The sequence below is a fragment of the Centruroides sculpturatus genome, unplaced genomic scaffold (assembly GCF_000671375.1).
Source record: "Centruroides sculpturatus isolate CEXI.00-Female unplaced genomic scaffold, Cexi_2.0 scaffold1289, whole genome shotgun sequence".
NCBI classification, from domain to species: domain Eukaryota; kingdom Metazoa; phylum Arthropoda; class Arachnida; order Scorpiones; family Buthidae; genus Centruroides; species Centruroides sculpturatus.
Window position 1 is genome coordinate 183,894 of NW_019385502.1, and position 27,960 is coordinate 211,853.

The window sequence follows — 27,960 nt, forward strand, 5'->3', positions numbered from 1 at the left end:
TCTTGCTTTGTTTCAATTGAAATCACCTTTCTGTTTTTTTAGAAGCCATGATTTGCACAACACTTGAATAAATGTAAATACCCTGCACTGAGGTGATGTACAGTACGTAATAAACAAGGGAGCAAGCCGAATCCCAACGGGAGCTCTGTACTTCAGATATACTAATAATATATTCTAATAATAATAATATATTATAAAAATAGCAGATTGTCATTGGCAACGACAAAAGAGTGGAAACATCATTTGCACTTGTTCGCAGAAAGACCGTTGTTTGCCTCATGTAACGGCCAAACAGAAAGTCCGTTGTTTGCAGCATCCATTATATGAGGCACCACTGTATTATCTGTTGTTCGCAGCCAGTTCATTGCTCAAGTCACGTAACGGCCAAACAGAAAGTCCGTTGTTCACAGCATTCGTTATTTGAGGCGTACATTATATGAGGCACCACTGTATTATCTGATTGACATTTGAACTTATTTTAATTCAGTTTAAATAGAAGTTTTATGACTAACTTAAACAAATTTTCTATTTTTAGGATTTGATCCTTTAGTGAGTGAAATTGTAGCAGTTATATCAGCTAATAGCAATTTAATGGATATAGTGCATGAAAATGATTATTGCTGGTTATTAATGAAAGAGACTAATTTCTATTCAGAATCTGGTGGACAGATTTCAGATATTGGCAGCATTGCTGGACAGGTATGTATTTGTTAATTTGTATAATTTTTATTTTTTATATTAATTCTTAATATTAATATTTTACTTTATATATTATTATCTGTTCAGGCTTTATTATTATAAATTAATTTTATTTGACTTGTTTTGGTTTCTTTTTACTGAATTCCTGTTTATTGTTTAAAAATTCCAAATTTATATCATTCTGTAAATTATAATGAAAATATATGATGATGATTCCTTAAGATTTAAAATTTTATATTATTTTACTTTTTATAATATTATATGAAAAAATTATATTTTCTTTTAGTAATTTTTTGATAATGATGATAAAAAAATCTTTTACTTATTAAAGTTAGAATTAGTTATTTATAGATTATTTATTAAAGTTTAATTGTAATAGTTATGAATTAAATTATGTTTCAGGCATTTTTATTTAAAGTTGAAGATGTTCAAAAATATCAAGGTTATGTTTTTCATTGGGGCTTAGTACAGAAAGGAAATGCATTACCTGGAATTGAAGTACATTTAGCATTTGATAAGGTTTGTATTTTTTTATCAGTAAAAGTAATACAATGTATATAACTTTTGCATTGAATAAAATACTAGAGTATAAAAATTTTCAGTGTTATCAATATTTGCTTGTACTCATTCTGGTAAATAAATGATGTTTATTTTCAAATTTATCAAAATTTGCTCATCTATAGATGCATACATACTATGTAAATATTAAAATCAAATTGTTTTAAAATAAAATTATGTTGCTATACTTAGGCTTATCATAATATTATTTTCTCAAACAGGGACAATTTTGAGAAAGTAATCACAACAGAAAATAAAGCTTGCTAGGATAAGTAAATACCTATGATTGAAAAGGCTATATAAAAAGTTGTTAACAAAAAACGAGTTAAAAGCAATTTTTAATAACTCAACTGAACATACTTTATTATTAAGAAGTTATTAATATTTACCATTAATATGAACTTTCTATAAAAATTCTTTGTCACTTAAATCAGTATTTTTAAAATACGACAATATATTTGAGGAAGTTCCTATTGCTACAAGGGTTGCCTTATGTTTTGCACATTTCAAGTGATTTTAATGTCTGAATGCCCACCATGAGTTACTGAAAATTCTGAAAATCAAAGTTCATATTTTACTTCGTCAATATGATCACAGATTTTTTTCAAAAATGGATAATCCTTTTTTCAATTATCAGTAAACACAGTTTCTTTTTGGCATTTTGGAGAATAAATAAATTTAATGTACAATACAAAATAATCACAAATGCTGACCAGTAATTTGAACTTGACTAAGATAGGACATGTGCCACTATGACATGGCCAGTGTAAGTTTTAGAGTTGCCAACTCTTAATTGAAACAAAATATCCAAAAAATGAAATAAAAATATCTGTACCTCATAGGCTACATGCTATTATAAATTCTGTGAAGAAATACCTGAATGGAAAAACAAAACAACTAAATTTATTAGGCCATATGCTATAAATTTTGGGGAAAATATCTAGACAACATTAAAAGTACTTAGATCTAGATACAGAATATTTAGATTTGCAACGATGAGTGTAACAGAGGGGATTATTTAGTTGCAAAATTGCCATTTTACCCACGGCTACACTATTTTTACTTCTTGTATATTTGGCACTTTTAAAATTTTACCAAATAACCAGGACAAAATGAAAAACTGGTCATGATGCCGGGACCACATCATCAAACCAGGACAATCCCGGTCAAAATGGGACATCTGGTAAGCCTAGCTTACTAATGAAATTATTTTGTCATCTGAACGTTTTTATATCACTACAAAAAAATTGTATTTAACATTATTTAGATTGAGAATTTTATTATAAAGTAACATTTTATATATATGCAATATTATCCAAAATGCATACCGTTTCACCCAATTCTAATATCAGTAGCTCCAAAATCAATAAATCTCGAGAAAAATTATAACGCATTTTTGCAACCTGATGAACTGTTTCACAAATTATGCCAATTCCTGTTGCACTACTAAACAATATATTATATTCTGGATGTGGTGTGGTATCTAATTTTAAAACAAAAAAATTGTTATAAATTCAAATTAAATTAACAAAATATTAATAAAGTCTAATATATTGTTACTTTAAATTGAAACACTATTATTTATCATAATTTTAATTTACCTTCAACCATTAATAATTCATCAACATGTTTAACAGCTGTTAAATCAAGTCCTTTCAGCAGAACCATAAGTGATTGTATGAGGTAAGGTATTGTGTCAGATTGTAATTTCTTCTCAAGAGAATGCATAAAAACAATATTATAATCTCTGTAATAATATTAGAATTAAAATATAATTTATATACATATTATATAATCAATATCAAAATTTTATTTTACCCAGTGAAAGCCAAAACATTTCTAACAATATCTTGAGCTATGAGATCTGGAGAATGTTGATGAAACATATCATGATCAAAATCTGCCCATAATTCATCACTAATGTTTTTATGTACAAAGTCTATACAATCTAATATCACTAATACACTTGAACAAACTGATGGATCTGTAAAGAAAAATCTAATTATAATCATCAAAATAAAAAATTTAATATGTTATTATATGCTATGTAATTATATAAAAGTTACCTTCTGAAATTAAGGAATTTTCAAAAAATTCCACTGGTCTACATTCTGTAACATTTGATAACATTAAATGTTCCAAAGGATCACATTGCCTTAACATTGTAAAAATATTCTAAATATAAATTAAAAAAAGTATTAAATGAATAGGTATACATTAAATTCTATTTAATTTTTGTTTTTTTTTCATATTTAATTAGACAGATATAAAATATCTTTGTAAAAAGAAAGAAAAAGAAAAAAACAAAATATAATTTAGTTAGCTAAATAGCTAACTAAAGCTATTAGATAGATAATTTCATCTTTCTTTACTCTAAATAGCTAAATAGATAATTTCATCTTTCTTTACTCTATCAGCTTGTAACCATATATATATATATGTCAAAAAATATTTGTTTATGATCACTTAATGCTAATTTAGAACTACATTTAAACAAAAAACATATCAACTTTCTCAATAATTTCTTTTGCAAATTACTGTACAGTACATGGACATTATATATACTGGTAAAGCATAATTTTACATTCATAAAGAATATAATGAACTAAATAATTTATTACTTAAATAAAAATTCCTAAAATTTCATTCTATGATGTAGGAAATCATGTCATAAAAAATATGAATGACAAAATAATTTTAACACAAAGCTAAAATGAAATTCAAAAACATTAACACAATCCTATAGAAGTTCAGTTTAAAAAGTTTAGCTTAAAAGTTTTACAGTGATCTTTGAAATATCCCAGAGAAAGGAAAGGAAAAAACTTTAAAATAATAAAATTTGATATTTAACAGAAATAAGTTTTTCATTTTAAAAAATATGCTAAATAAGTCTTAATTATAATAAATATATAAATATTATACNTGTTAAAAATAATTTTTTTTAATGTTAAAATTTATGCAGTAACTGATAAGTCTGTAATTATATTTGAAAATATTACATATTACATGATACTTTTTCACAATTACACAAGGTTGTGTACAGCTGTTCAAACAAACATCTTGTTGAAATACAGAGTGGTTATAATTAAAGTTGCGCTACTCAGACCTATCTAGAGCCCATTCTCGTGGACGTATTTTGATGAAACTTGGTATACAGTATATGTTATAAGGACCATGGGAAAAAGGAAAATGCAAAAAAGATATTTGTTTGAATTTTTACTACTAGGTGAAAAAATGGTGCACAAAGAACAAGAAACACAAAATGGAAACATGCAAAAGGTTTTTATTCACAATATTTGTTCAATGTGCAATCCATTTGCATCAATTATGTGTTCAAAATGCCTTACAGCATTGGTAAAAATTCAAACAAATATTTTTTTTTTTTTTGCATTTTCCTTTTTCCCATGGTCCTTATAACATACATACCAAGTTTCATCAAAATACGTCCACAAGAATGGTCTGAGTAACGCAACTTTAATTATAACCACCCTGTATGATAGCAATGTATGAATCATCCACTATACATAAGATCTACTTTTAATCTTAAAAATGTGTTGCAATTGACTTGTAGTAGGCGTAGTCTAAGTGGCGAGGGAGAGGTGTGAAATACATACTATATTTAGATAGGTAAGAAAAGCCGCAATTTAATTTAAAACATGATGAAAAAGTACTTACATTTTAAACAGAAGAAAAATTGAAACTCAACATTGTCATTTTTGGGGACCACCACTTCACCCTTCCTCTCTCTACCGTGTCCCGACCTACTCTCTCTGTCCCTCTTCCTGCCTTTCTTTTTTCAGTTTTATGACCCTTTGTCTACATTTCTTATTTCTTTTTACAACTGTTTGCACACAGTTGTAAAAAGAAATAAGAAATGTAGACAAAGGACCAACAAAACAAATGTAGACAAAGGATTGCACATGGACCAACAAAACCACATCTGAGGGAGGATGTGGCGGTCCAATATCACTATAGTTGCATTTGCATGTTACATTCACTGCTGTGTTCAGTTACAAGTGTAACATATTAAGTCCACATCATGAGCGATCAACAAAAATTGGCTTCGCGATCAACTTGTTGGCCACCCCTGCACTATACAGCCCAGACTTGGTGCCAATGAGTTTAATGTGTTCAGGTCCCTTAAAAAAACTGTTAATTTCACAAGAAAGTATATACAACTGCTTATACTCCCATATGGGATTTGAAAGTGTTAGATAGTTGTGAAAGAGTGGGACTGTAGTGTATTTGTTTATTTCTACCAGTGTACATGCATTAACCTTTCAACAGTGAAATAGTCAGGTATGGTGCTACCGCTTAGTAGTGGAGAATAAACGTGCAAAATTTTTAGGATATTTTTTCACGTGTTATTTCTCATTACTGTTTCAAAAAAAGATTTTGTAAACAGTTATGTCTAGTAAAGAAAAGTCTTTTTTTATTGTTACATAATTCATTTTTCGTGTGAATTTTTTTTTGCGATAGTTTTAGGCTAGTTTTTTGCGATACCCCTCAAAATCTATAGTTGTCCCTCACCACTGCTACACGATCACCCTTGTTGACTGTAGTCGTCACCCACTGCTGAGTGTTAAACAGGATTTGTAATTCTGGGAACTATCTTTTATCAATATTAAGAAAATCAATAGCAAAATTCACACACAACTTGACAAGCCAGTTTTCTCATTCAGTATTTAAAATTCTTCTATTTGAATCTTTTCTGTTCTGATTTTTGAATTTTTCTTGTATTCCAAACTTTGAATGAATTTAAAAGTGAGTCATCACTGACATATGACATTGGACACTACAAGTTTTGATCACATTCTTTTCACAATGCAATACATACAAAAACTGATACAGTAGAACCTCGAAAACTCGGCCTAATGTGGACCGAAGGGTGGCCGAGTTTGTGAAAATGCCGGGTTATCGGGAATGGGGTTAAAAAAATAAGTACGAGTGTTTCCGCAGAAAATACTGTACTGTACTTGTATGTATTGTTTACTTGAGAATATAACAGAGAATTAACTGCCCAAATACCCTTAAACAAAGGAAAAGTACGTACTTTATGAAGGCATAGAGCATTTACTAAATGAAAATGAAAATTAATGAATACACTGTGTACAGTAATTTACCTGATAAGACAGACCTCAGAAAAATACTTTATGAGCGCTTTTATACTTTTATAAAGCTGTCTATAATGAAAATTAATTAACTAAGGATTTTTTTGCCCTGCCAGGGTGTGGCCGAGTTATCCGGAGAGCCGAGTTTTCGAGGTTCTACTGTACTGTCTTATGATAAACATTTGAATTGTCTGGGAGACTATTTGAGAAATAGACTCTTGTTCGATCTTAAGTTTGTGCTTTAATAATGCAAGGTCCTTATTGTTCAGTGCTGTATTAACTTAGGATCACAAACTTGGCTGAGCAAGTAATGAATACAGTAAGGAAGAAACTAATTAGATTCTTGTTCCAATTTTTTGTTTGTTCTATTAAGCATAATTGGTCAATAGCACAAGTTTATTTCTATGATTTCTTAAATAACAAAAAACAACTTTTTTCAAGTAGTTATAATTAATTTTAGTTTGTGAATTATTCCAAAAATATTATTCAAACTATTTTTGAATTGGTGAACTTTAATAGAGTTTAGAAACTGTACTAATAAAGGCAGAACTGTTTAAATTGCCTTTACAGTCTATATTTATTGAAAATTTTATATAATAAGTATATTTAGTAATGAAATATTGTTTTATAGACATAAAATTGAAAATCTTATTTTATGCAAATTATTATACAGAGTGGTTATAAATTATTGAGTGCATTTCAGGAAACATAGGGACTTCTGTTTTTTTTTCAGATGATAGAGTAGCTGTGAAAGTTTGTGCTGACCTTGACTGAACATAGTTGGCACTGATGGAAAATTAGGGAACTTTCTTTTCCAAGCATACAGTGACTAGCACTACCTTGATATGTTGTAGGGTATACCACACGATATCACAAATTGAATACTGACAACTGAATTTTTACTTCTAGCAAGGTGGGGCACCTCTACACTGGTGTTTAATTGTTTGGGACTACCCACAGTAAAAATTTCCTGAATGTTGGATTGGCTGCAGAGAACCAATTTCCTGGCCACCTCAACTTCCCAACATTACACCACTAGATTTCTTTCTTTGGGGATTTGTCAAAAACAGTGTGTGCACAACAGAGGTTTGCAACATTGAAGAACTGAAAAGATGAATGGTGAAGTCAGTGGAGGGCTAACTGCTGAAATTCTCTGTAACACATTGTGCAAAATTGAATGGCATCTGGATATTTTGTGTTACACATGGAGCTCAGATGAAATTTATTTAAGATTTAAAATATTTTATTTAATGGCCTATTAAATAAAACAGTGTACATGTGAATACTTTACCATGTTTTTTTTTATTCCTTCCTGAAATATGCTCAATAATTTATAATTATCCTGTATTACCTGGTAATTTGGCCATAACAATTTGTAATACTTAAGAGGAAAAGAATGAATAAATAAATAGATAAATAGGAAAACTGTTTTTAAATATTACTTTAACAACAGGACAATAAATAAAAACAAACTGAAATTTAAAAATTACAAACACTTTCAGTAAATTTGTGCTTTACTTAGTTGTATTTCATCTTTTTGCCTGATTGTAAATTTTATTTTACTGAAAGTGTTTGCAGTTTTAAGTTGTATTGTGTTTTTATTAAAGTAATATCAAAAGATTATTTGTTTTCTGTTTAACTGATGCTTAACTGTAACTTATTTAAATAAAATTTTTCAAGAAAAATAAATATTCTGTAAATTTTTGTTATAATCATTTTGTTTAACTTTAAATGCAAGTCTTTTTTTTAAACATGTGTAATTTTTTTATTACATCTTAAATTTAGCTTCATAGAGTTAGATGTATGAGAAATCATACAGCCACTCATATATTACAAGCTGTTCTAAAGCAAATATTTCCTTCAACACATCAGACATCATCATATATTGGCCCATCATATTTTCAGTTTGGATATAGTGCTAAAGTGAGTATTGTTTCATGAGTTAATTTTAATAATTTTTATAAATTAAAAATTATTTATAGTAATTTAAATCTGGCTATTTTTCAGCCAGAAAATGCTGGTACAGCATAGTGGCAGATACGTAAAAAGTATTGGTTGCCTATACATAGTACTGGCAGTTGCTCACTAAAAACAATTCTATATATTCAGTCACCATATATGCATACCAACAGTAAATTTTTAGAAAAAGAATACTGATTTTGAACTATTTGCATTTTATCATTGCAATAAACAATTTTTTTGTTGTTCATTACATAAATCTAAAAAATGAGAATTATCAAATGTTATAAAGTTCAATAATTTTTAGAAAATAATTAAATTTTAAATTATTAAATGTAATAGTATTCATATAATAGCATTCATTTCAAAGTGTGTCTTATCACTTGAAAATTACACATTGTTTAGTATGTAATAATTGTTGTTTTTAATTTTATTTACTATTCTAAAAATATTTATTTTGTTAAGAGAAAGGATGAGTTATTAAAGTTGAATATAAAAATTTTAAAAATAAATAATTTTTTACAGTGTTATATAATTTCAGAAATACTTAAGATTTTCAATTATTATGCAGAATTATTGAAATAAACTCAGCATTTTTAATACCATATAATCCTGATTTACAAATGTACAGGTACCTCATTCTTAAAAACCTCTTGTAAATCAAAATCTCATAAATAATAAGAGTTTTTTCTATTATTATGATTAAAATTTTGACCTTGTTCTAATAATCCATATTCTCTAAATAACAAACCACAAAAATGATTATTTTTTTAATTTTGAGTTCAAATAAAGAGCTTTTTTCTTCAAGTACAGATAGTCTTGTAAAATTAGGCATATATAAATTTCTGTGACATTTTATTGGGCAACATTCTATTATATGGAATGATTTTGGATATTTTTTTATCATTTATTCAGCCAAACATTCAAGCTCAAACTTGCCATTAAGTTCTATGGGTTGCAAAGAGCATTAATATATAAGTCCACCAATCTATTTTGTGAAAGCAACATACAACTTGATGGTTTGATGAATAGTTGAGTGGGCATGTTTTTTCTCAGAGTTATGTGTTTAACAAGTACTGTTTACAATCCATGGAACTCAAAGTTTGAATGTTTGACTGAAAAGAGGGAGAAAGTCTCAACATAAATTTCATGTAATAGTTAAAGAATCTTCAAATACCAGATTAATATAAAAATAACCACTTAACAAAACCAATAACCGGTATTAAATAATTGTAAAATGAACTGCAAATGTTTTCGGTTCCTTCCCTAGAACCTTTCTCAAGCAACGATTTGTCTAAAAAGACGAATTGTTGCAGTTCATTTTACAATTATTTAATACCGGTTATTGGTTTTGTTAAGTGGTTATTTTTATATTTTCATGTAATAGAGTTATCTGATAAAGTGTCACAGAAGTCTATCAGTCTAACTTTCCTGATTTTACAAAACTATTTACACATGAAGATTTATTACATTTAAAGACAATATTCTATCTTTGTAGTTCTTAAAATAGCTTTTTTTAATAATAATCTTTTTTTACAAGAGGAATTTATATGACAATGGGATTAACAATAGTAAATGAATTGAATATTAATTAAATAATAATTAATACAACTTTAAACAATATTATTATGAGCTATTGAAAGTGAAAGTGTGTAAGTCACTTTATCAGTATTGAGAAATTTAGACATAAAGTTAAGTAACAATTTAAAAATCACTTGATTTATTGTTAAGTGCTTTTACCTGTGGGTAAGTAACATAAATTTTCATATTTCTTTACAAAGAATATGTAAATAATGCTGTTAGGAACCAAAACTCAGCATCAATGTAGGTTTTTGGAAAAAACAGACTGATGGCACTTTCACTTTCAACAGTTCATATGAAAAATGAAATGTGCAATTAGAAATATGTAACTAGCATGTGTAAGTGTGTTTCAAAATTGTTTGTATATTCTCAGAAACTACTGTGTATATGATAATATATTAATTTAAGAAAATAAATATAAAAAGTTTTCTTGAATATGACAGATTGACACACAATGAAATTTATTAGTATTGTCTATATTTTATAAAAGATCAAGATTATAACTCAGATCAATTTTCAAAAATATTAAAAGTTGAATATGTGAGTACTTTACCTATTCTCATCATGTTATTTGTAGCCTGTCAATGGAATACTGCTATCTAATATTACAGTGTGATAAGAACAGATTGCCTTAAGTAGATTCCATCTTTCAACTTCTTTCTTTTAGCAAAATAATCACAACTTAATGTTAATAATCAAAAGTAACAATATAACTGTTTTGGAGAGATAAACTCATAACCACGTGAAATGAGAATGGGAGGTACTGCAGATTTTTTCCACTGATTTTTGCCTGGAGAAAGTGACTTATAGTGTTTTCTACTCCTATGAACTAATATTATTTTTAGTAAAATAATACAAAAAAATAAAATCTTTAAGGCTACTTTATTAATTAAAAGAAACATTCAATATATTTCATTTGTTCAAATATAAGTGGCAAAAGGTGCCCATTTAATCACTAGCCTCTCCACACAAGCTTTTAATGGCCATGCTCATCATCAGAATGCTAAGAATACTATAAAATATACTAAATATTCAGAAAAACAGTTAAAACTAATTTTACACACTAACAATAATACCTTAACTCACTATTCTAGCACTGTTTTACTCTTCTGACAAATGTTTTAGCTCACTTTATAAGCCTGCCTCACATACATCTTTAAAGTTTAATGTTTCAAATTTGAATATTAACTGTTCTTTGCATGTTGTTCATATAAATTTTGAATTTAAATGGAATGTCCACAATATGAACTATCACATAATTCTCTGAGTTAGACACAATCATGTAAAAGTCTGGATGTTTTACTGTTTAAATTCATTATGTATCATTATATATATACAGGTTGACGTTAAAAAATCCAGCAATCGATAATCCAGTTTTTTCAGAATTTCGGAATGCATTTTCAAATTTACCACATTAGTATGCCACTGTTTTTTGGAATCGCCTAACTAAAATTCTGTATAACTGTTTAATTTATCAATAGTTGATGAACATTAAAATTTTATTTGCTTTTCATTTAGTGTTTAATTTTCTTTCTTTAAAGGATTAAACAGGTAGTCATTTTCTTTTAAATATATATAACCATAAAAAATCTGACACTCCTCAGTCCAGAGATTGCCAGATTTTTGAATGTCAATCTGTATATATAATGAATGAATATGGACTCAGAAACCTTTTCAACTATGGTGTGTATATGTATATATGTGTGTAATGAATTTACAAACATCATACATGTTGCCAAAGTATTTAGAATTGCTTGGAGAACTATAATGATGATGTAATTAGATAATACTAAATGGTGCAATGGATATTTGTATATCCAGTTAAAACATAGGAAATGTTTGTTGGATGACTATAACATGATGTGAATAGTTTGTCATTATATTTTATAGCCAAACTTAAGCTTAGTTTGCTTAAGCCAGTTAGATTATATTTCTGACCAAATTTTCATACTATTGATACAGGAGTTTAAATTCTGTTCTAATCAAGCTCCAGTTTTAAAAAAATTGTAGATCTATAAATTCCCACTGTTGTCCATCTATCTTTCCTTAATCTTGAGAATAGTTTGTTTAGTTATGGCAATGCAACACTTGGGCGATAGGGGAGATGCCTTCCAGGAGGTCTTTTTAAGAGAAACTGGCCCCTATTTAGGTGTTACAGATGTGGAGAAAACCCGGAAAACTCCACGTGGCCAGCCTGTCCAAGCAAGGCGCGAACCCATGACTGAACTCCCAGTGTTCAGGAAATGAAGACCGCTTGGCCACTGGTTCTTGAGAACAGTGTTACATAAATGAAATTACAGATCAGATATGGAAGACTTAGGAGCAGGAGGCCCAATTAACTATATACAAACTTCCGATTCTAACCGGAAGTCACATTATTTCAATTCAAAAATTTTTCTTTGAAATGAGTTTGATAGATGACTGACACAACTCCATTGCTAATGAAAAAGTATGATGTAAAGGTGCAAGACACTACGGTTCTAGTATAGGGTGGAGAGTATATATTTTAATTTATTTAATTTAAGATATATATACTCTCCACCTTAAATTAGAACTGTAGTGTCTTGCCCCTGTACATCATACTTTTTATTAGCAATAGAGTCATGCTGATCATCTATCTAACTAAAAAAATTGCAGCCAGATGTTGTGATGCTGTTACAATAAATAATTGCTTGTTCAATCTTTTCTTCCAGAATTTTCTAAATTATTTAACTAAATTCAAAATTAATTTTCAATTTTTGAGATTTAATTAGAAAAAAATAAATGCAATAATATTATATTAATTAAATTATCAACAACCATGAGGCAGATAATAGTGAGGGCTTATCAGATCAATGATGGGCACAAATGCTAAGGAATCAAAGTGAAAACGTTTAATAAAACACAAAAATGACTACATAAGTATGGAAACAAAAAATCCAAAATGTGTTTTGGACTATTTTCTGATAGAAAATACCAACTGATGAGGGACTATTTTCTGATAGAAAATAGTCCCTCATCAGTTGGTATTAACTAAAGGTTTTAGTATATTTAAAATTATACAAGGTAAAAATAAACTTGAAACTATGCCTAAAGCTATACCATATAAAGATGAAAATGCTGTTATAACTGTATGAGTAGTAAGCATTATCAGTGTAGACAGGTGTAATAAATCTTCATAATGTTGCAGGGTGGTGTGACGTACAGGGTGCTGAACAAAACAGTTATAAATTAAAGTTTGCCAATTATTGGTTTACAGTTATGAACTAAAGTTATACAGACAGATTATGTACAGTACATACCAAAAAACAGTAAGACGACAGAGTTGCAGGTGCAAGCATTACAACAAGGTGCTGGGAGCAGTATTAAGGGAGGTGTGTAACAGTCCACATCTGGTGCATAAGTGGTGACGTGTTACAATTACAAGTTTACAACAGTTTTTTAACAATATATAGTCGTAACATCACAAAGATATTTAGTTTTTAAAAGATATAATTGTGCCATCCTTTGTCAATTTTAACACCTAGATTATCATTAATTCTATTAACATTATTAATTTTTTTAAATCTCTATATGTTCAAAATATTTATGTTTATAGGTGTTAGTTTTAAATTTTAGTGCTTTTATCGTACTTTTATCAATTTTGCATCCATATAGTTTGCAGTGTTTAGCAACTGCAGAGCATTCAGAATTGTATTTGATGGTGTTTACGTGTTCTTTTATACAAACTTTGAGGCATCTTTTTGTTTCACCTACATAGGATTAGTACAGTTGCAGTTAAACCTGTATATATCACATTGCTTTTTGAAAGGACATTAACCATATTGTTTGGGTGGTTTGGTTGGATGTATTTTTAGTTTTTATTACAAAGGTCAGGGACTAAATTTATGTTGGTACTATTTAAGACCATTTTAATTTTCTCAAACATTTTTGACATATGTAAGTTTAAAAAACTTTGTACAATTGTTGTTAACGGGATTAACGGTTTGGACATTAGTGTTATTATTACACTTAAATTGTTTTAGCCATTTATCTAGAAGTCCTTTTTGGGTAATTATTTAATAAGAAGGTCTTAACAATGTCTGTGATCTCAATATTCTTTTTATAATCAGAGTTAGTTCTATTAAATATTTTTGATGAATTTGACAAAAATTTTTCTTTTTATGAACAAGGGATTATGTGATTTTAGTCCATAACTTTATTAACATTACATGATTTTTTGTAATTTTCTATTTGAAAGGTATTAGAATGTATTATAACTAAAACATCCAGGAATGGTAATTTATTGTGAAGTTTGTTCTCAATGTCAAATTTAATGTTATTATCAAGGCCATTAACAGTTGTAACCAAATCATCAGGGTTTAAGATTACATGGTCATAGATTATAAAACAATTGTCGACATATCTGTTGAAGAATTTGATGCCATGGATATTATTAAGGGATGTATTGATATTGATAACACTTAGTTCAGCTAATGTACTAGCCCAATAATGGATCCCATAGGTATGCCAGATTTTTGAGTATAGTATTTTCCATTAAATTGGAAATGCACTATGGCCCCCAGCAGATTTTTGGAGAAGACGCAAACAAGGGTTGCACGTATAGCTAATTCCCCATTGGCTGGAATACTCAAACTAACTAAGGCAACTGTCTTGGTGCCTATTTCACCATGCTTGTTCTCTTTCGCTAAACTCTATAAAACCAGTAAACAAATACATCCAGTCATTGACAAGTCAAGATCTCCAGCTATTGTTATGGAGTGCATGCTTAACTCCTTTATAATGAGCAACATGGAGGAATATCCGTATACTGTGTCCATTTCGGTACAGTTGATTTACAGATTGAATGCACTTGGCAGCTTGGATGGCATCTACTTCACTGTTTGTGATTTTGAGTCCCTGTTCCCTTCCATTTTCATCAAACCATGTTTTTGTGAATTGAGAGATTTTCTTATTCGAAACATCAACGACTTTTCTAGACATATTTCCAACATCTTGGAGTTGGTACATCTTATTTGTCACTCGTCTTTTTTGAGGGAGATACTTTCCTGCAATGTAGAGGGGTACCTATGGTCTATCCCATATCAGGAACCTTATGTGAGTTGGTAGTTAGGTGCCTGGAACAACACATCTTACCTAGCATAAGTGATGACATTAAGTTGTGTGCTGGATACGTAGATGATGTGTTCATTGTTTGGAAGAAGAAACTGGTCTTGGCAGCGTTCATCGATGCTTTCAATGATAACGCTTATGGCCTCTCGTTGCGGGCTGAACACCAGCATGCATTTTCTTGATATTGACATTCAGTTACAACAGGGTCGATTAACAACTAAGGTATTCCGTAAGAACTCTTATGTTCCACTTTTTATACATGCCAAATTACATGATCCTTTTGGTTACAAGGTCTCTGCTTTTAAGACCCTAATAAGAAGGGCTTTCACTCATTGTTCAAGAGCAGAGGATAGAAAAATGGAGCTGGAATCTATTTCAAGTGTATCTAGGCTGCATGGTTACCCTAAGTGCCTAATTAATGAGCTAATAGCATGCCACGAAAAACCTACAGATGCGGTATTTCTGGGAAACCCGTCCTTTGTTCCTATTACTTACAACAGGATCCTTCACAACACCTACAAACAAATAGCCCATTATATGAGTAAAAGGATTGCTTACACGAGATCGCTGACCATTTTCTCTTGTTTAAGAAACAACAAGGACCGATTTTAGCAGAATTCTATCCCTATTTATGATCACAGGGTGAATCGTCTGGGCAAATATATTGGTGCTACTGCACGCTGCCTTAAAACAAGGATCAAGGAACACAAATACTCAATTCAAAAATGCCTTTCCACTATGGCATTGGCTTCTTTCGCCCTAGATGATGATGTCAGGGTGGACTTTGATAATGCACGATTAATACAACGGTGTGGCACCAGGCCAGCCTGAAATATCTCAAACAGCTAGAAATATTTAAAGTGTTCAAGAAGGAAACAGCCATCAATTTCAAGGAGATGGACTCGTTGGCGATTGCGTGGAGGGTGTATTTTGACATATAATAGATATACATCATGTGTGCCTACATATTTATATAAACATCAAAATTTTTAAAACAGGAAACCAGTTACAGAGCCTTTAACAAAATTAGTCCTTAATTTTGTTAAAGGCTCTACATTGGGCATGCGCATAACTTCAAGATTCAGTTTTTTCGAACTCTTGGAATCGAACCTGATGATGACCGTTGAAAATGGTAGAAAATGTTTATTTGGAAGTGAATTATTGCTGGTTTTTTTGGTAATTACGTATTTATTTTATTTTATCAATAATTTTGATAGTTAATAGGTTTTTTTAGACTAACAATCAATTCTTTAAGTGTGGAACCATGAAGCAGTTCCTCATTTACACTGTTATCTAAAAGATCCTGGGCTACCTTAACATAACCTTGATAATTCATGACGATACTCTGTCTAGATTTGTCAGACCATAAGATAACCAAATTATAATTCTTAATACATTTTTTTAAAACATTAATATTATTATGATGTATCCATAAGGATATTTTATGGTTTTTACTAAAATTATGATTTTTAATGATATTTTGGACTTTGTTTTAATTTCAGTATGGTTGACAATGTTTAAACTGTTAAGAATATATTTTAACTCATGCATGACGTGTATACGCACCGGTTACAGGTTCAAGATAGTGTAGTATAGATTCCACCTGGTGCTGAGGTTAGAGTAGTTTCTGTATTTTAATTCAATGGCAATTTTGCTTTTAGGTAAATATGTTTGGAAATTATATTCTAAACCTTTAGCTATTAAATCTTTAATTCTATCAGAAATTTGTACATCAGACAGATTAATAACCAATTTGTTTTACCAATTATTTATTAGATCCATTGTTGGGATACCACAATGTTTAACTAGTTTATTATACTTCTTAGTGAAATGGCTGTTTTGGTTAAACAGGAGTGTAGGGGTAAAAATATTAGTATTTTGGCTGTTCTTTTTAAGTTTTTTCTCTAGCTTTTTAATTTTGGTCTGATAAGCCCTCACTATTATCTGCCTCATGGTTGTATTAATATAATCATACCAAGGACTAGAAGCAAACTTTTGTAATAATTTTATTGCAATAATATTATTTGTCATTCTAAATATAAGAATCTTAGCAAGAATAAAGGATTACAAGGGTTACAATATGAAAACAAGTAATTGAAAGTTATGAATACATCAAATGTAAACTTAAAATATTCAGTAAATTATAAAATTAAATTGAATTTTACATAAATTATATTTTTAATTTTAACTAGCGCAATGGATATTTTCAATTATTTATGAACTTTCAAAGAAGAAGAGAACAGTTCCTTCTCTTACTATGGACTCAGAAACCTTTCCAACTTCAACTACTGAAGACCATGAGTAAGTGAATTGTTAATTGGTGGTTTTAAAATTGTTTTTCTTATATTATATAATATTTTATATAATTTTATTCATATTTTTATGATAAATATATTATAATATCATATCAGCATGATCAGAGTAGTATAGAAATTTTAACGGTTTATATTTAGTGTTTTAGTAAGTTGACTGTAAAATACAACAATGTTTTATTCATTTATGAAGATCAGAGATAATTTCATAATCAAACAATATAAATTAAAAAAAAACAAGGATTTAATGATTAACTTTTACCAAATAAATGTAAGTAATAATGTAATGTTAGTTAATGTTATAACCATCGACAGTTATTACAACACCGGCTGGGGACACATCCAGTGCCGACATCCTATAAGACACTCACCCGGCCATCGCAAGCCCCGGCTAGGCGTAATATATACAAACAACATCGCTAGACCCGATACATAATATAGCTAGACACCAACCAAATGCCGAAATTTTATTGGGCTAGTTTAAAGCTAATTACTAAATTAATTACGTAACCAATTTGGCTCTAGAGGTAAGCGTTAGGTGCCATCTCATATTAACATTAATAATTATTAATTAATTAATTAATTAAAATAATTTAGAACTGCTGGGAGAGAAAAAAAAGTCTAGCGATGTCATTTGTATATATTATGCCTTGCCGGGACTTGCGATGGTCAGTTGAGTGCCTTATAGGACATGGGCACTGGATGTGTCCCCAGCCGGTGTTGTAATAACTATCGATGGTTATAACATTAGCTTATATATGCTGGAAGAGGAGATCAGACTGGAAGTCTAAATAGTGTAACTGGCAATGCATCTGCACGGTAAGCAGGAGTTGTGGGTTTGAGTCCCGCTCCGGGCCGATTTTTTTCCCCAGTGATTCTAAATTATTTAAATTAATTAATTAATTTATATTTATTTATGTTAATACGAGATGGCGCCTAACGCTTACCTCTAGAGCCAAATTAGTTATGTAATTCATTTAGTAATTAGCCTTAAACTAGTCTGATAGAATTTCGGCATTTGGTTGGTGTCTAGCTATATTATGTATCGGGTCTAGCAATGTTGTTTGTATGTAATGTTAGTTGCTGATTTTAATAATTTTTGAGTAAAAATGAGTTTGTCTGATAGTCATTTTCTTGGTGTTCATAACTACAGTAGAGCGTCGTTTATTCAAATCAATTGGGGACTGGGTTGTTCGGATAACCAATTATGTACAAAAAAATATATTAACCTATCCCATGTTGAAATTTTTTTCCGTTGCATGTTGCTTCGCGTTGAATTTTTGTCGATGTTAAGCCTAACGAAAATTTATATAATAATAATCGTTGCTATTGTATCGTTAAAAATTATTTTTTAATTTTGTGCAAACAAAATAAATATATTGAAAAATATAAAAACAAAAAAATTATACTTTAGAAGTTAATCTAGTATCAAAAATGTTCAATTTAGCATGACACATGTCCCAATACAAACCTCAGAAAAAACACCACACAAAAGTGCCAGTGCTGCCAGCTAAAACACACACACCAACAAAAAAATATTGGAGTAGCCCAAGATATAGCCAAAGATTGCAGCGCCACAGCACTAGTGAAAATTTAAATTTGCCAACTGGAACGCTTTTGGTTAACTGATGTTTCGGTTGACCGGCTTTGGGATAAACGATGCATCTACTGTATTGTTAAATGCATGCATTTGAGTAAGGCTGTTTATACATTCCTCAACAATAAAGTTACAACTTTGTGAAAGAAAAGATAGAGTTATGAAACTCACAGGAAAGATAGAAAGATATGAAAATTATCAACAAATAAATACAAGATGTTAGGCAGGATCATTTATTTAATGAATATGCATACCAAACACAGCAATATACTTTCTTATATACTATGACATACTGTAAACAAAGTTGCCTGGAGTATACATTGCCATGTAATACAAGCATGCAAAATATTCAGATCAGATGTAGGGACTTTCGGGTAATGTTATCAAATATGTACTCAATTGATAAGTTTTGATGAGGTTGTGGGCAATGATAATATGTTTGTCATGCAGGCTATTTCTTGAAAGTAGATTCACATGTTGATGAGCATTGTGGCGGCCGCATAATTGTAACTAGCGCTACACCTGAAAATCCAGGTGGCGCTGGCGCGACGCATATATAACCATGTGCAGGCCGTCTGCCATACTTCCTTCCCGACTTGTCAGCTACCACCATGTACACGTGGATTCCAATCAACCGACCGTTAGGTAGACGAGACTTTTGTATATAGTGTAAATAAAATAAATAGGAGATATATGACTACGGTCTCTATTCATATATTCAGCGAACACGATCAAGTGGTATGACGACCACCACATTGGTGACCCAAACGTGATTTCTCGTTCCGAAGCTAATCCAACTACATCGGCTGCTTTTCATCGAAGTCCGGAAGACTAACAGTGCCAGAGACATTCATCAACATTCAGGACAAGCAAGTAATAATTATTTTTATTTTTACGGTTTTTCACACGTGCTGGAGGACAAATGTCGAACGACGACAACGGAAGCATGGCAACCTACGTGCCAGAAATCGCCCGGGTGGCGGTACGAGCCCCACCGTTCTGGAAGGCTAACCCGACCCTTTGGTTCGCACAAATAGAAGCCCAGTTCGCAAACGCCAATATAACAGCCGACGAAACAAAATTCAACCATGTTATTGCGGCCATGGAGAGCGAAATCCTCGCCCAAGTGAGCGACATAGTCGTCCAACCTCCGAACAAAGAGAAATACCTCACGCTCAAACGCTGATTAATTGACCAGTTTGCGGATTCTGAACAACAGAGGCTACGATTATTGCTTCAAGGCATTGAGCTAGGGGATCAACGCCCGTCTCAATTACTACGGAAGATGCGAGAGTTAGCCACAAATAGAATTTCAGACGACGTGCTAAAGACACTTTGGCTCCAGCGCTTGCCAACAGCCGCTCAACAAATACTAGCGGTAAGTGGCGAAGATCTAACAAAAGTTGCCGAATTGGCCGATAAAATTTGCGAAGTCACCGCACCAATGGGCCAGATTCAGGCCGTGTCACCGCCGCCGGCCGAGAACCACGTGGACGCGATCGCCCAGTTGAAGGAACAGATATCACAATTGTCCCTCCAGATCCAACAAATCACGGAGTCAAAACCCTACCGACGTAGCAGGCATCGCAGCCGCCGTTTTTCGTCTCCCCATCGAAACAGAAGCACATCAGAGGGAAGGCAAGTCTGCTGGTACCACCGGAAGTTCGGAGACAAAGCAAACAAGTGCACGTCCCCCTGCCAATTCCAGTCGGGAAACTGATCGGGCCGTCGCTCGACGACACGGGCGACAGCCAGTCTAGGGGACATAGGCTCTTCTTGCATGACAAGGCCACGTCGACGCGTTTTCTGATAGATACAGGAGCGGACATTTCTGTAGTCCCCCCAACTCCGGCCGAAGCAAGAAGAGAGCCAGACAGACTGCAACTCTTTGCAGCAAACGGCTCAAAGATCAAAACGTACGGACGGAGACTATTATCATTGGAATTGGGTCTGCGCCGGTCGTTTCAATGGCCGTTCGTAATAGCTGCAGTATCCAACCCAATAATTGGAGCGGATTTCTTAAGGAACTTTGGCCTTATTGTCGATATTCGACACAAAAGGCTTATAGATAACCAAACTAAACTTGCGAGCGCTGGAAAAGCCGTGACGGTGGCAACACCGACACTATCGCTCGTCGGAGACAACTCCTCCTTCCATCGTCTGCTCGCAGAGTTTCCTGAGCTGGTCACACCATCTACACCAGCCGAACCGCCCAAACATAGTGTAGTCCACTTCATTCAAACCCGGGGACCGCCAGTCGCAGGAAAGCCTCGCAGACTTCCGCCCGAAAAGCTCAACGCAGCAAGGAAGGAGTTCGAATATATGATGGCCCAAGGGATTTGCCGACCATCCAGCAGCCAGTGGGCTAGCCCGTTGCACCTAGTGCGAAAAAGCAACGGTGACTGGAGGCCCTGTGGTGACTATAGGAGGTTAAATGCAGTAACAGTTCCCGACCGCTACCCCATACCCCATATACAAGACTGTGTGCAGCTGTTACGCGGCAAGTCCATTTTCTCGACGCTCGACCTAGCGAGGGCTTACCACTAAATCCCAGTGAACCCGGAAGATGTCCCCAAAACGGCAGTGACCACCCCTTTCGGGTTGTTCGAGTTCCTATACATGAGCTTCGGCTTATGCAACGCTGCACAGACGTTCCAACGGTTTATTCACCAAGTCCTACGCGGGCTGGACTTTTGTGTGCCCTACTTCGACGACGTATTAGTGGCGTCGACCAGCGAAGCGGAACATTGGGAGCATCTCAAGACCGTCTTGGAACGCTTCAAAGAATACGGAGTACGGATCAACCCATCCAAATGCATCCTTGGTCAGTCTGAGGTAAGATTTTTAGGCTATCGCGTAACTCCCGCAGGCGTCGGTCCCTTGCAAGATAGGGTTGCAGCAATAGGCCAGATACCCCAACCAAAAACAGTACGTGAATTGCATAGGTTCCTGGCAATGCTGAATTTTTACTGGCGTTTCATTCCCCATGCGGCAGAATCCCAGGCGCCCCTCTGCGAATTCCTAAAGGGGGCAGCAAAGAATGATAACCGTGCAATTAATTGGGACGAAGACTCAAAAAAAGCATTCCAAGAGTGCAAAGATAAATTAGCGCGAGCAGCAACACTAGTATATCCCGATTCCATGGCGCCGACAGCACTGATTGTTGACGCTTCTGACATCGCCGTAGGGGCGGTCTTGCAGCAAAAGCAGGACGAGTGGAAGCCTCTAGCCTTTTTTTCCTGCAAGCTAGAACCAGCGGAGCGCAAGTATAGTGCATACGATAGGGAACTACTTGCGGCTTATATGGCAGTCCGGCACTTTAGGCATATGCTAGAGGGCCGTGCATTTACAATACACACGGACCACAAATCCTTGACCTATGCCTTTCTGCAGAAATCAGACAAGTGCTCACCCCGGCAGGTTAGGCAACTAGATTTTATCGCCCAGTTTACAACAGATATTCGACATATCAAGGGCAAAGAAAATATTGTAGCCGACACGCTGTCGCGTGTAGAAACAATCACAAATCTGCCGATTAACTATCTGGAAATGGCTAGAGCCCAGGAGACAGACGACCAGCTGCAGGCGCTACTTAACAACCCCAACTCGACCGGGTTAGTGCTGAAGCTGCTGCCGATAGATGATTCGGCAGCCCAGCTGTATTGCGACGTGTCAGGAAACAAGGTCAGGCCGTTTGTTCCCAAGGAGTTTAGACGACAGGTCTTCGACTCTGTTCATGGTCTGGCACATCCTAGTATCCACGCAACAGTGAAATTAGTAAGCGAGCGATACTGCTGGAAGTCCATGAGATCAGATGTAACCAAGNCCCGAAAACCTCAACGCAGCAAGGAAGGAGTTCGAATATATGATGGCCCAAGGGATTTGCCGACCATCCAGCAGCCAGTGGGCTAGCCCGTTGCACCTAGTGCGAAAAAGCAACGGCGACTGGAGGCCCTGTGGCGACTATAGGAGGTTAAACGCAATAACAGTTCCCGACCGCTACCCCATACCCCACATACAAGACTGTGTGCAGCTGTTACGCGGCAAGTCCGTTTTCTCGACGCTCGATCTAGCGAGGGCGTACCACCAAATCCCAGTGAACCCGGAAGACGTCCCCAAAATGGCAGTGACCACCCCTTTCGGGTTGTTCGAGTTCCTATACATGGGCTTCGGCTTATGCAACGCTGCACAGACGTTCCAACGGTTTATTCACCAAGTCTTACGCGGGCTGGACTTTTGTGTGCCCTACTTCGACGACGTATTAGTGGCGTCGACCAGCGAAGCGGAACATTGGGAGCATCTCAAGACCGTCTTGGAACGCTTCAAAGAATACGGAGTACGGATCAACCCGTCCAAATGCATCCTTGGTCAATCTGAGGTAAGATTTTTAGGTTATCGCGTAACTCCCGCAGGCATCGGTCCCTTGCAAGATAGGGTTGCAGCAATAGGCCAGATACCCCAACCAAAAACAGTACGTGAATTGCGTAGGTTCCTGGCAATGCTGAATTTTTACCGGCGTTTTATTCCCCATGCGGCAAAATCCCAGGCGCCCCTCTGCGAATTCCTAAAAGGGACAGCAAAGAACGATAACCGTGCAATTAATTGGGACGAGGACTCAAAAAAAGCATTCCAAGAGTGCAAAGATAAATTAGCGCGAGCAGCAACGCTAGTATATCCCGATTCCACGGCGCCGACAGCACTGATTGTTGACGCTTCTGACATCGCCGTAGGGGCGGTCTTGCAGCAAAAGCAGGACGAGTGGAAGCCTCTAGCCTTTTTTTCCCGCAAGCTAACACCAGCGGAGCGTAAGTATAGTGCGTACGATAGGGAACTACTCGCGGCTTATATGGCAGTCCGGCACTTTAGGCACATGCTAGAGGGCCGTGCATTTACAATACACATGGACCACAAACCCTTGACCTATGCCTTTCTGCAGAAATCGGACAAGTGTTCACCCCGGCAGGTTAGGCAACTAGATTTTATCGCCCAGTTTACAACAGATATTCGACATATCAAGGGCAAAGAAAATATTGTAGCCGACACGCTGTCGCGTGTAGAAGCAATCACAAATCTGCTGATTAACTATCTGGAAATGGCTAGAGCCCAGGAGACAGACGACCAGCTGCAGGCGCTACTTAACAACCCCAACTCGACCGGGTTAGTGCTGAAGCTGCTGCTAATAGATGATTCGGCAGCCCAGCTGTATTGCGACATGTCAGGAAACAAGGTCAGGCCGTTTGTTCCCAAGGAGTTTAGACGACAGGTCTTCGACTCTGTTCATGGTCTGGCACATCCTAGTATCCGCGCAACAGCGAAATTAGTAAGCGAGCGATACTGCTGGAAGTCCATGAGATCAGATGTAACCAAGTGGACGCGCGCTTGCCTCCAGTGCCAACGCTCCAAGGTGCACAGGCATACTCGCTCAAAACCAGGCACCTTTCTCATTCCCAGTTCCCGTTTCGAGCACGTGCATATAGATATAGTGGGTCCGCTTCCCCCGTCGCAAGGCTTTAGATACATCGTTACATGTATCGATAGGTACTCCAGGTGGCCGGAGTGCATTCCGGTCGCCGATATCTCGGCGGAATCGATTGCAAAAGTTTTTTACGCAAATTGGATATGCCGCTTTGGCGTTCCGCTCAGATTGACCTCGGACCAAGGACGTCAATTTGAGTCCGACCTTTTCCACGCTTTATCGACAACCCTGGGCATCAAACAGATCCGCACAACCCCATACCATCCAGCAGCGAATGGAATGGTGATGGAATGGTGGAACGGCTCCATCGCACACTTAAGGCAACCCTACGTTGCCATGGAGGAGACAATCGGGCAAATGTACTCCCAACGGTCCTCCTTGGCCTTCGAACAGCATTCAAAGAAGACATACAGGCCGCCACTGCCGAAATGGTTTACGGTGAAAACCTTAGGTTGCCGGGCGAATTTTTTACTCCAAGCAGGTACAACCCCGACCCAGCAAACTTCGTCGGGCGTCTTAAAAGCACCATGGAAAAGTTACGCCCAACACCCACCAGGCAACCAAACAGGACAACTTGTTTCGTACACGAAGAACTGAACTCGTGCCAACAGGTATTTGTGCGTGACGACACGGTAAGGAACTCGTTACAACCAGTCTATTTGGGTCCTTTTCGTGTTATATCAAGAGATGACAAGGTTTTCACCATCGAACAGGGCAGCCGAAAGATAGCTATAAACATAGACCGGTTAAAACCGGCATTCATCGAGGCAAACACAGATACGAAGGCCGGGGGGCCGCACCTAACTTCCGAACAGCCGAAGACAGCCGCTAAGACGACAACAGGAGCGACGACGCCGGACGACAGACGAACGCCGGTCGCAACCAGATCCGGTCGACGGGTCCGATTCAACCCGCGATATTTACGACGGGTTAACTGTAACGATATTTGTAAATATATAACGGTAAACTTCTCGTTGTCACTGGTGGGGGAGTGTGTGGCGGCCGCATAATTGTAACTAGCGCTACACCTGAAAATCCAGGTGGCGCTGGCGCGACGCATATATAACCATGTGCAGGCCGTCCGCCACACTACTTCCCGACTTATCAGCTACTCTTGGGTTGCTCACATGTACACGTGGATTCCAATCAACCGACCGTTAGGTAGACGAGACTTCTTTGTATATAGCGTGAATAAAGTAAATAGGAGATATATGACTACGATCTCTATTCATATATTCAGCGAACACAATCAAGTGGTGTAACGACCACCACATAGTGTATATTTCTGAATTAGAAACAAGTTTCAGTATAGTGCATATTAAATTAATACAGCTAAGTTTAGTGTGAGTACATAAAATTTTGCTGCTTGTTTGTTGTTGTTTCTAGTCTTTGTCTCATCTGTCTAGAATATTTTGGGTCTTCCTCCCACCATTATGCTCCATCTCTTGTTATATATTAGGTTATGTTGAAATACAAGAAAATTCAAGTTATTTTTTGATAAAATATCAAAGATATTCTGATTGATAACATAGAAAGTTTAAAATCTACTCATGAAATGGCATAATCATGTTTCTATTATATTTTATTGCCAATATGTTTATAATAATGTAAAGTTAGTGATTTTGAGAAATGTAATAGGCTAAGTGAAGAGGATAATTTAATTATCACACACAAGTATCCCTCGTACAACACGGCACTTCTATGACACGGTTTTACTGAAACACAGTTTGAAAATTGGGGAAATCCTCTGTACAAAATTTCACAATTTTTAAGTACAAACTCTGTTGTTCAATGTTTTTTTTTTATTCAAGTAAGCATGTACATTGTCTCAAATTTACGCTTGGATTTTAGAATATTGAAATTTTTCATTTCTTTTGTGCCTTTTGTCAGGTTTACTTCAATGAAAACTGATAGTACAGTTTTTGTTTTTCTTGTCCTAGCCTTTCCATCAACCAGCTATCGTTGCTTTCAGACTAATCTTTAAGACTGTCATTTTGAACCTAACCTTTTGTTTAGTATAGCACAGATTTGCATAACACAACACTTTTTCAGAGCGTAACTACCATGTTATATGAGGGATAACTGTAATTTAAAAAATATCTATTTAAATAACACTTCCCAATTTGACATTGAGGACTGTGGGTCACAAATACTTTGATTTGTTAAGCCTGGTACTCGCATGTGGCAACGAACAATAGAAACAGTTGCTATTCCGTCATCTTTTTGTGTCGCATGTGCTCACATCCTGAAATTACCCTACAATTGATACGTGCCATCTGCCAGCTGTAAATATAAATAAGTTACTACAGTAGGTAGGCCAAGTGCTAGTAGTCGAAAATGGCATCTACCAGGATTGCTTTGTTATATCAGTTAAACTTTTTAAGTTTTCCTTTGATCTTATCGCAAATAAAAAATCTCAAAAACGAATAATTTGGATAGGAAAAATATGCTAACTCATCGTAAGTTAGGAATATCAAATACTTTTGTCATTGAATTATTCCATTCCCAATACTTTATGCAGTAAGTACATCTATTTGACATTAATATTTAAATTGGATAGTATTGATAATATAGCATATAAATGAAATATATTAGTGTACAGTGTACAAATAAAGCTTTTTAGCTTGCCAATCGCCATAGTTTGAATGCTATTGTCCCACGTGATCTTTATGATGACATTACTAAATGGCCTTCCTATTGCTCTAATTTTTGCTGTTCTGCTTTCCATGATGGCAAAAGCTGAAAATTTTCAACTTTGTATTCTGTCGGCTTCGACGGCAAAAGTGATGTCATTTTGCTGTTCCGTCGACGGTTTCCATCGTTTGTTGCTGCATGTGAGTACCAGGCTTTAATGTTGAGTGTAATTCTTTTATATTTCCTTTGGAGAAGGGTAATTTTCATTTACTAGATATATAAATAATACTTATTTTGGAGGATAAGAATGATTATGTATATGCTACTAAAGCTGTAGTGAAAAATTGAGTTCTCTTTATATCAAAGCTGATACTAAACACCATGGACATCTGCAGAAGATGCAAATGGGGCACTTGTCCTCTATTGGGATCAGATAAAAAAATTTAACAAATTATACAAATATAAACATCCAGTAACCTGATTTTTTGATTAATAAATAATAGTATTATTATAGTCTGATATAATCTGGCACTCATTTGGCATTATTTCACGAATTATCATCATAAAAATGATTGAGATCTGTAATCTTTCATCCTTGTGATGCTTTGTTTTTTTGTATTGATGAAATACTGTATTCCAGTATTTCCCAAATGTTTTAGTTGGTTGAGAAACACTATTGTATTCTATCATCTACTTGGGGAAAAAACTCCAAAAATATTTAATAAACTAGCTGTTACCCGCGACTTCGTCAGCGGAGGTTTTGCAAGCAAACCCCATTTACATCCAATATTTCAATAACCATAGTAATTGTTATATAACACCTACCGCTGAAGAGAATTGCCGAAAATCAAACGAACTATTTTCAATTTGATCAATTTTCTGAAACGTTTACAATCGTTCTATAATCGAACCAATACGCAATAACAAATTCGAATTTAAAAC

General features: G+C 34.5%; 3 protein-coding genes across 3 annotated transcripts in view; all 3 read left to right on the forward strand.

Annotated features, from left to right (window-relative positions):
- LOC111639615 (alanine--tRNA ligase, mitochondrial-like) overlaps positions 1 to 8,492 on the forward strand; it is a 20,379-nt gene extending 11,887 nt beyond the window's left edge. The window contains exons 4-6 of the mRNA XM_023385509.1: positions 536 to 699; positions 1,102 to 1,218; positions 8,154 to 8,492. Of these exons, the coding sequence (XP_023241277.1) occupies positions 536 to 699; positions 1,102 to 1,218; positions 8,154 to 8,309 (437 nt within the window). The 3' untranslated portion in view covers positions 8,310 to 8,492. The remainder of the gene's footprint in view (positions 1 to 535; positions 700 to 1,101; positions 1,219 to 8,153) is intronic.
- An 11,701-nt stretch (positions 8,493 to 20,193) lies between these two features.
- Positions 20,194 to 25,394, forward strand: LOC111639618. Its single transcript, XM_023385515.1, is given in 4 exon segments — positions 20,194 to 20,397; positions 20,490 to 22,708; positions 22,758 to 24,660; positions 24,663 to 25,394. Coding segments are annotated over 4 exon segments (5,058 nt in total).
- A 1,491-nt stretch (positions 25,395 to 26,885) lies between these two features.
- Positions 26,886 to 27,960, forward strand: part of LOC111639617 (SPATS2-like protein) — a 26,185-nt gene continuing 25,110 nt past the window's right edge. Inside the window, exon 1 of the mRNA XM_023385513.1 lies at positions 26,886 to 26,904. The gene's annotated coding sequence lies outside the window, so the exon portion shown is untranslated. The remainder of the gene's footprint in view (positions 26,905 to 27,960) is intronic.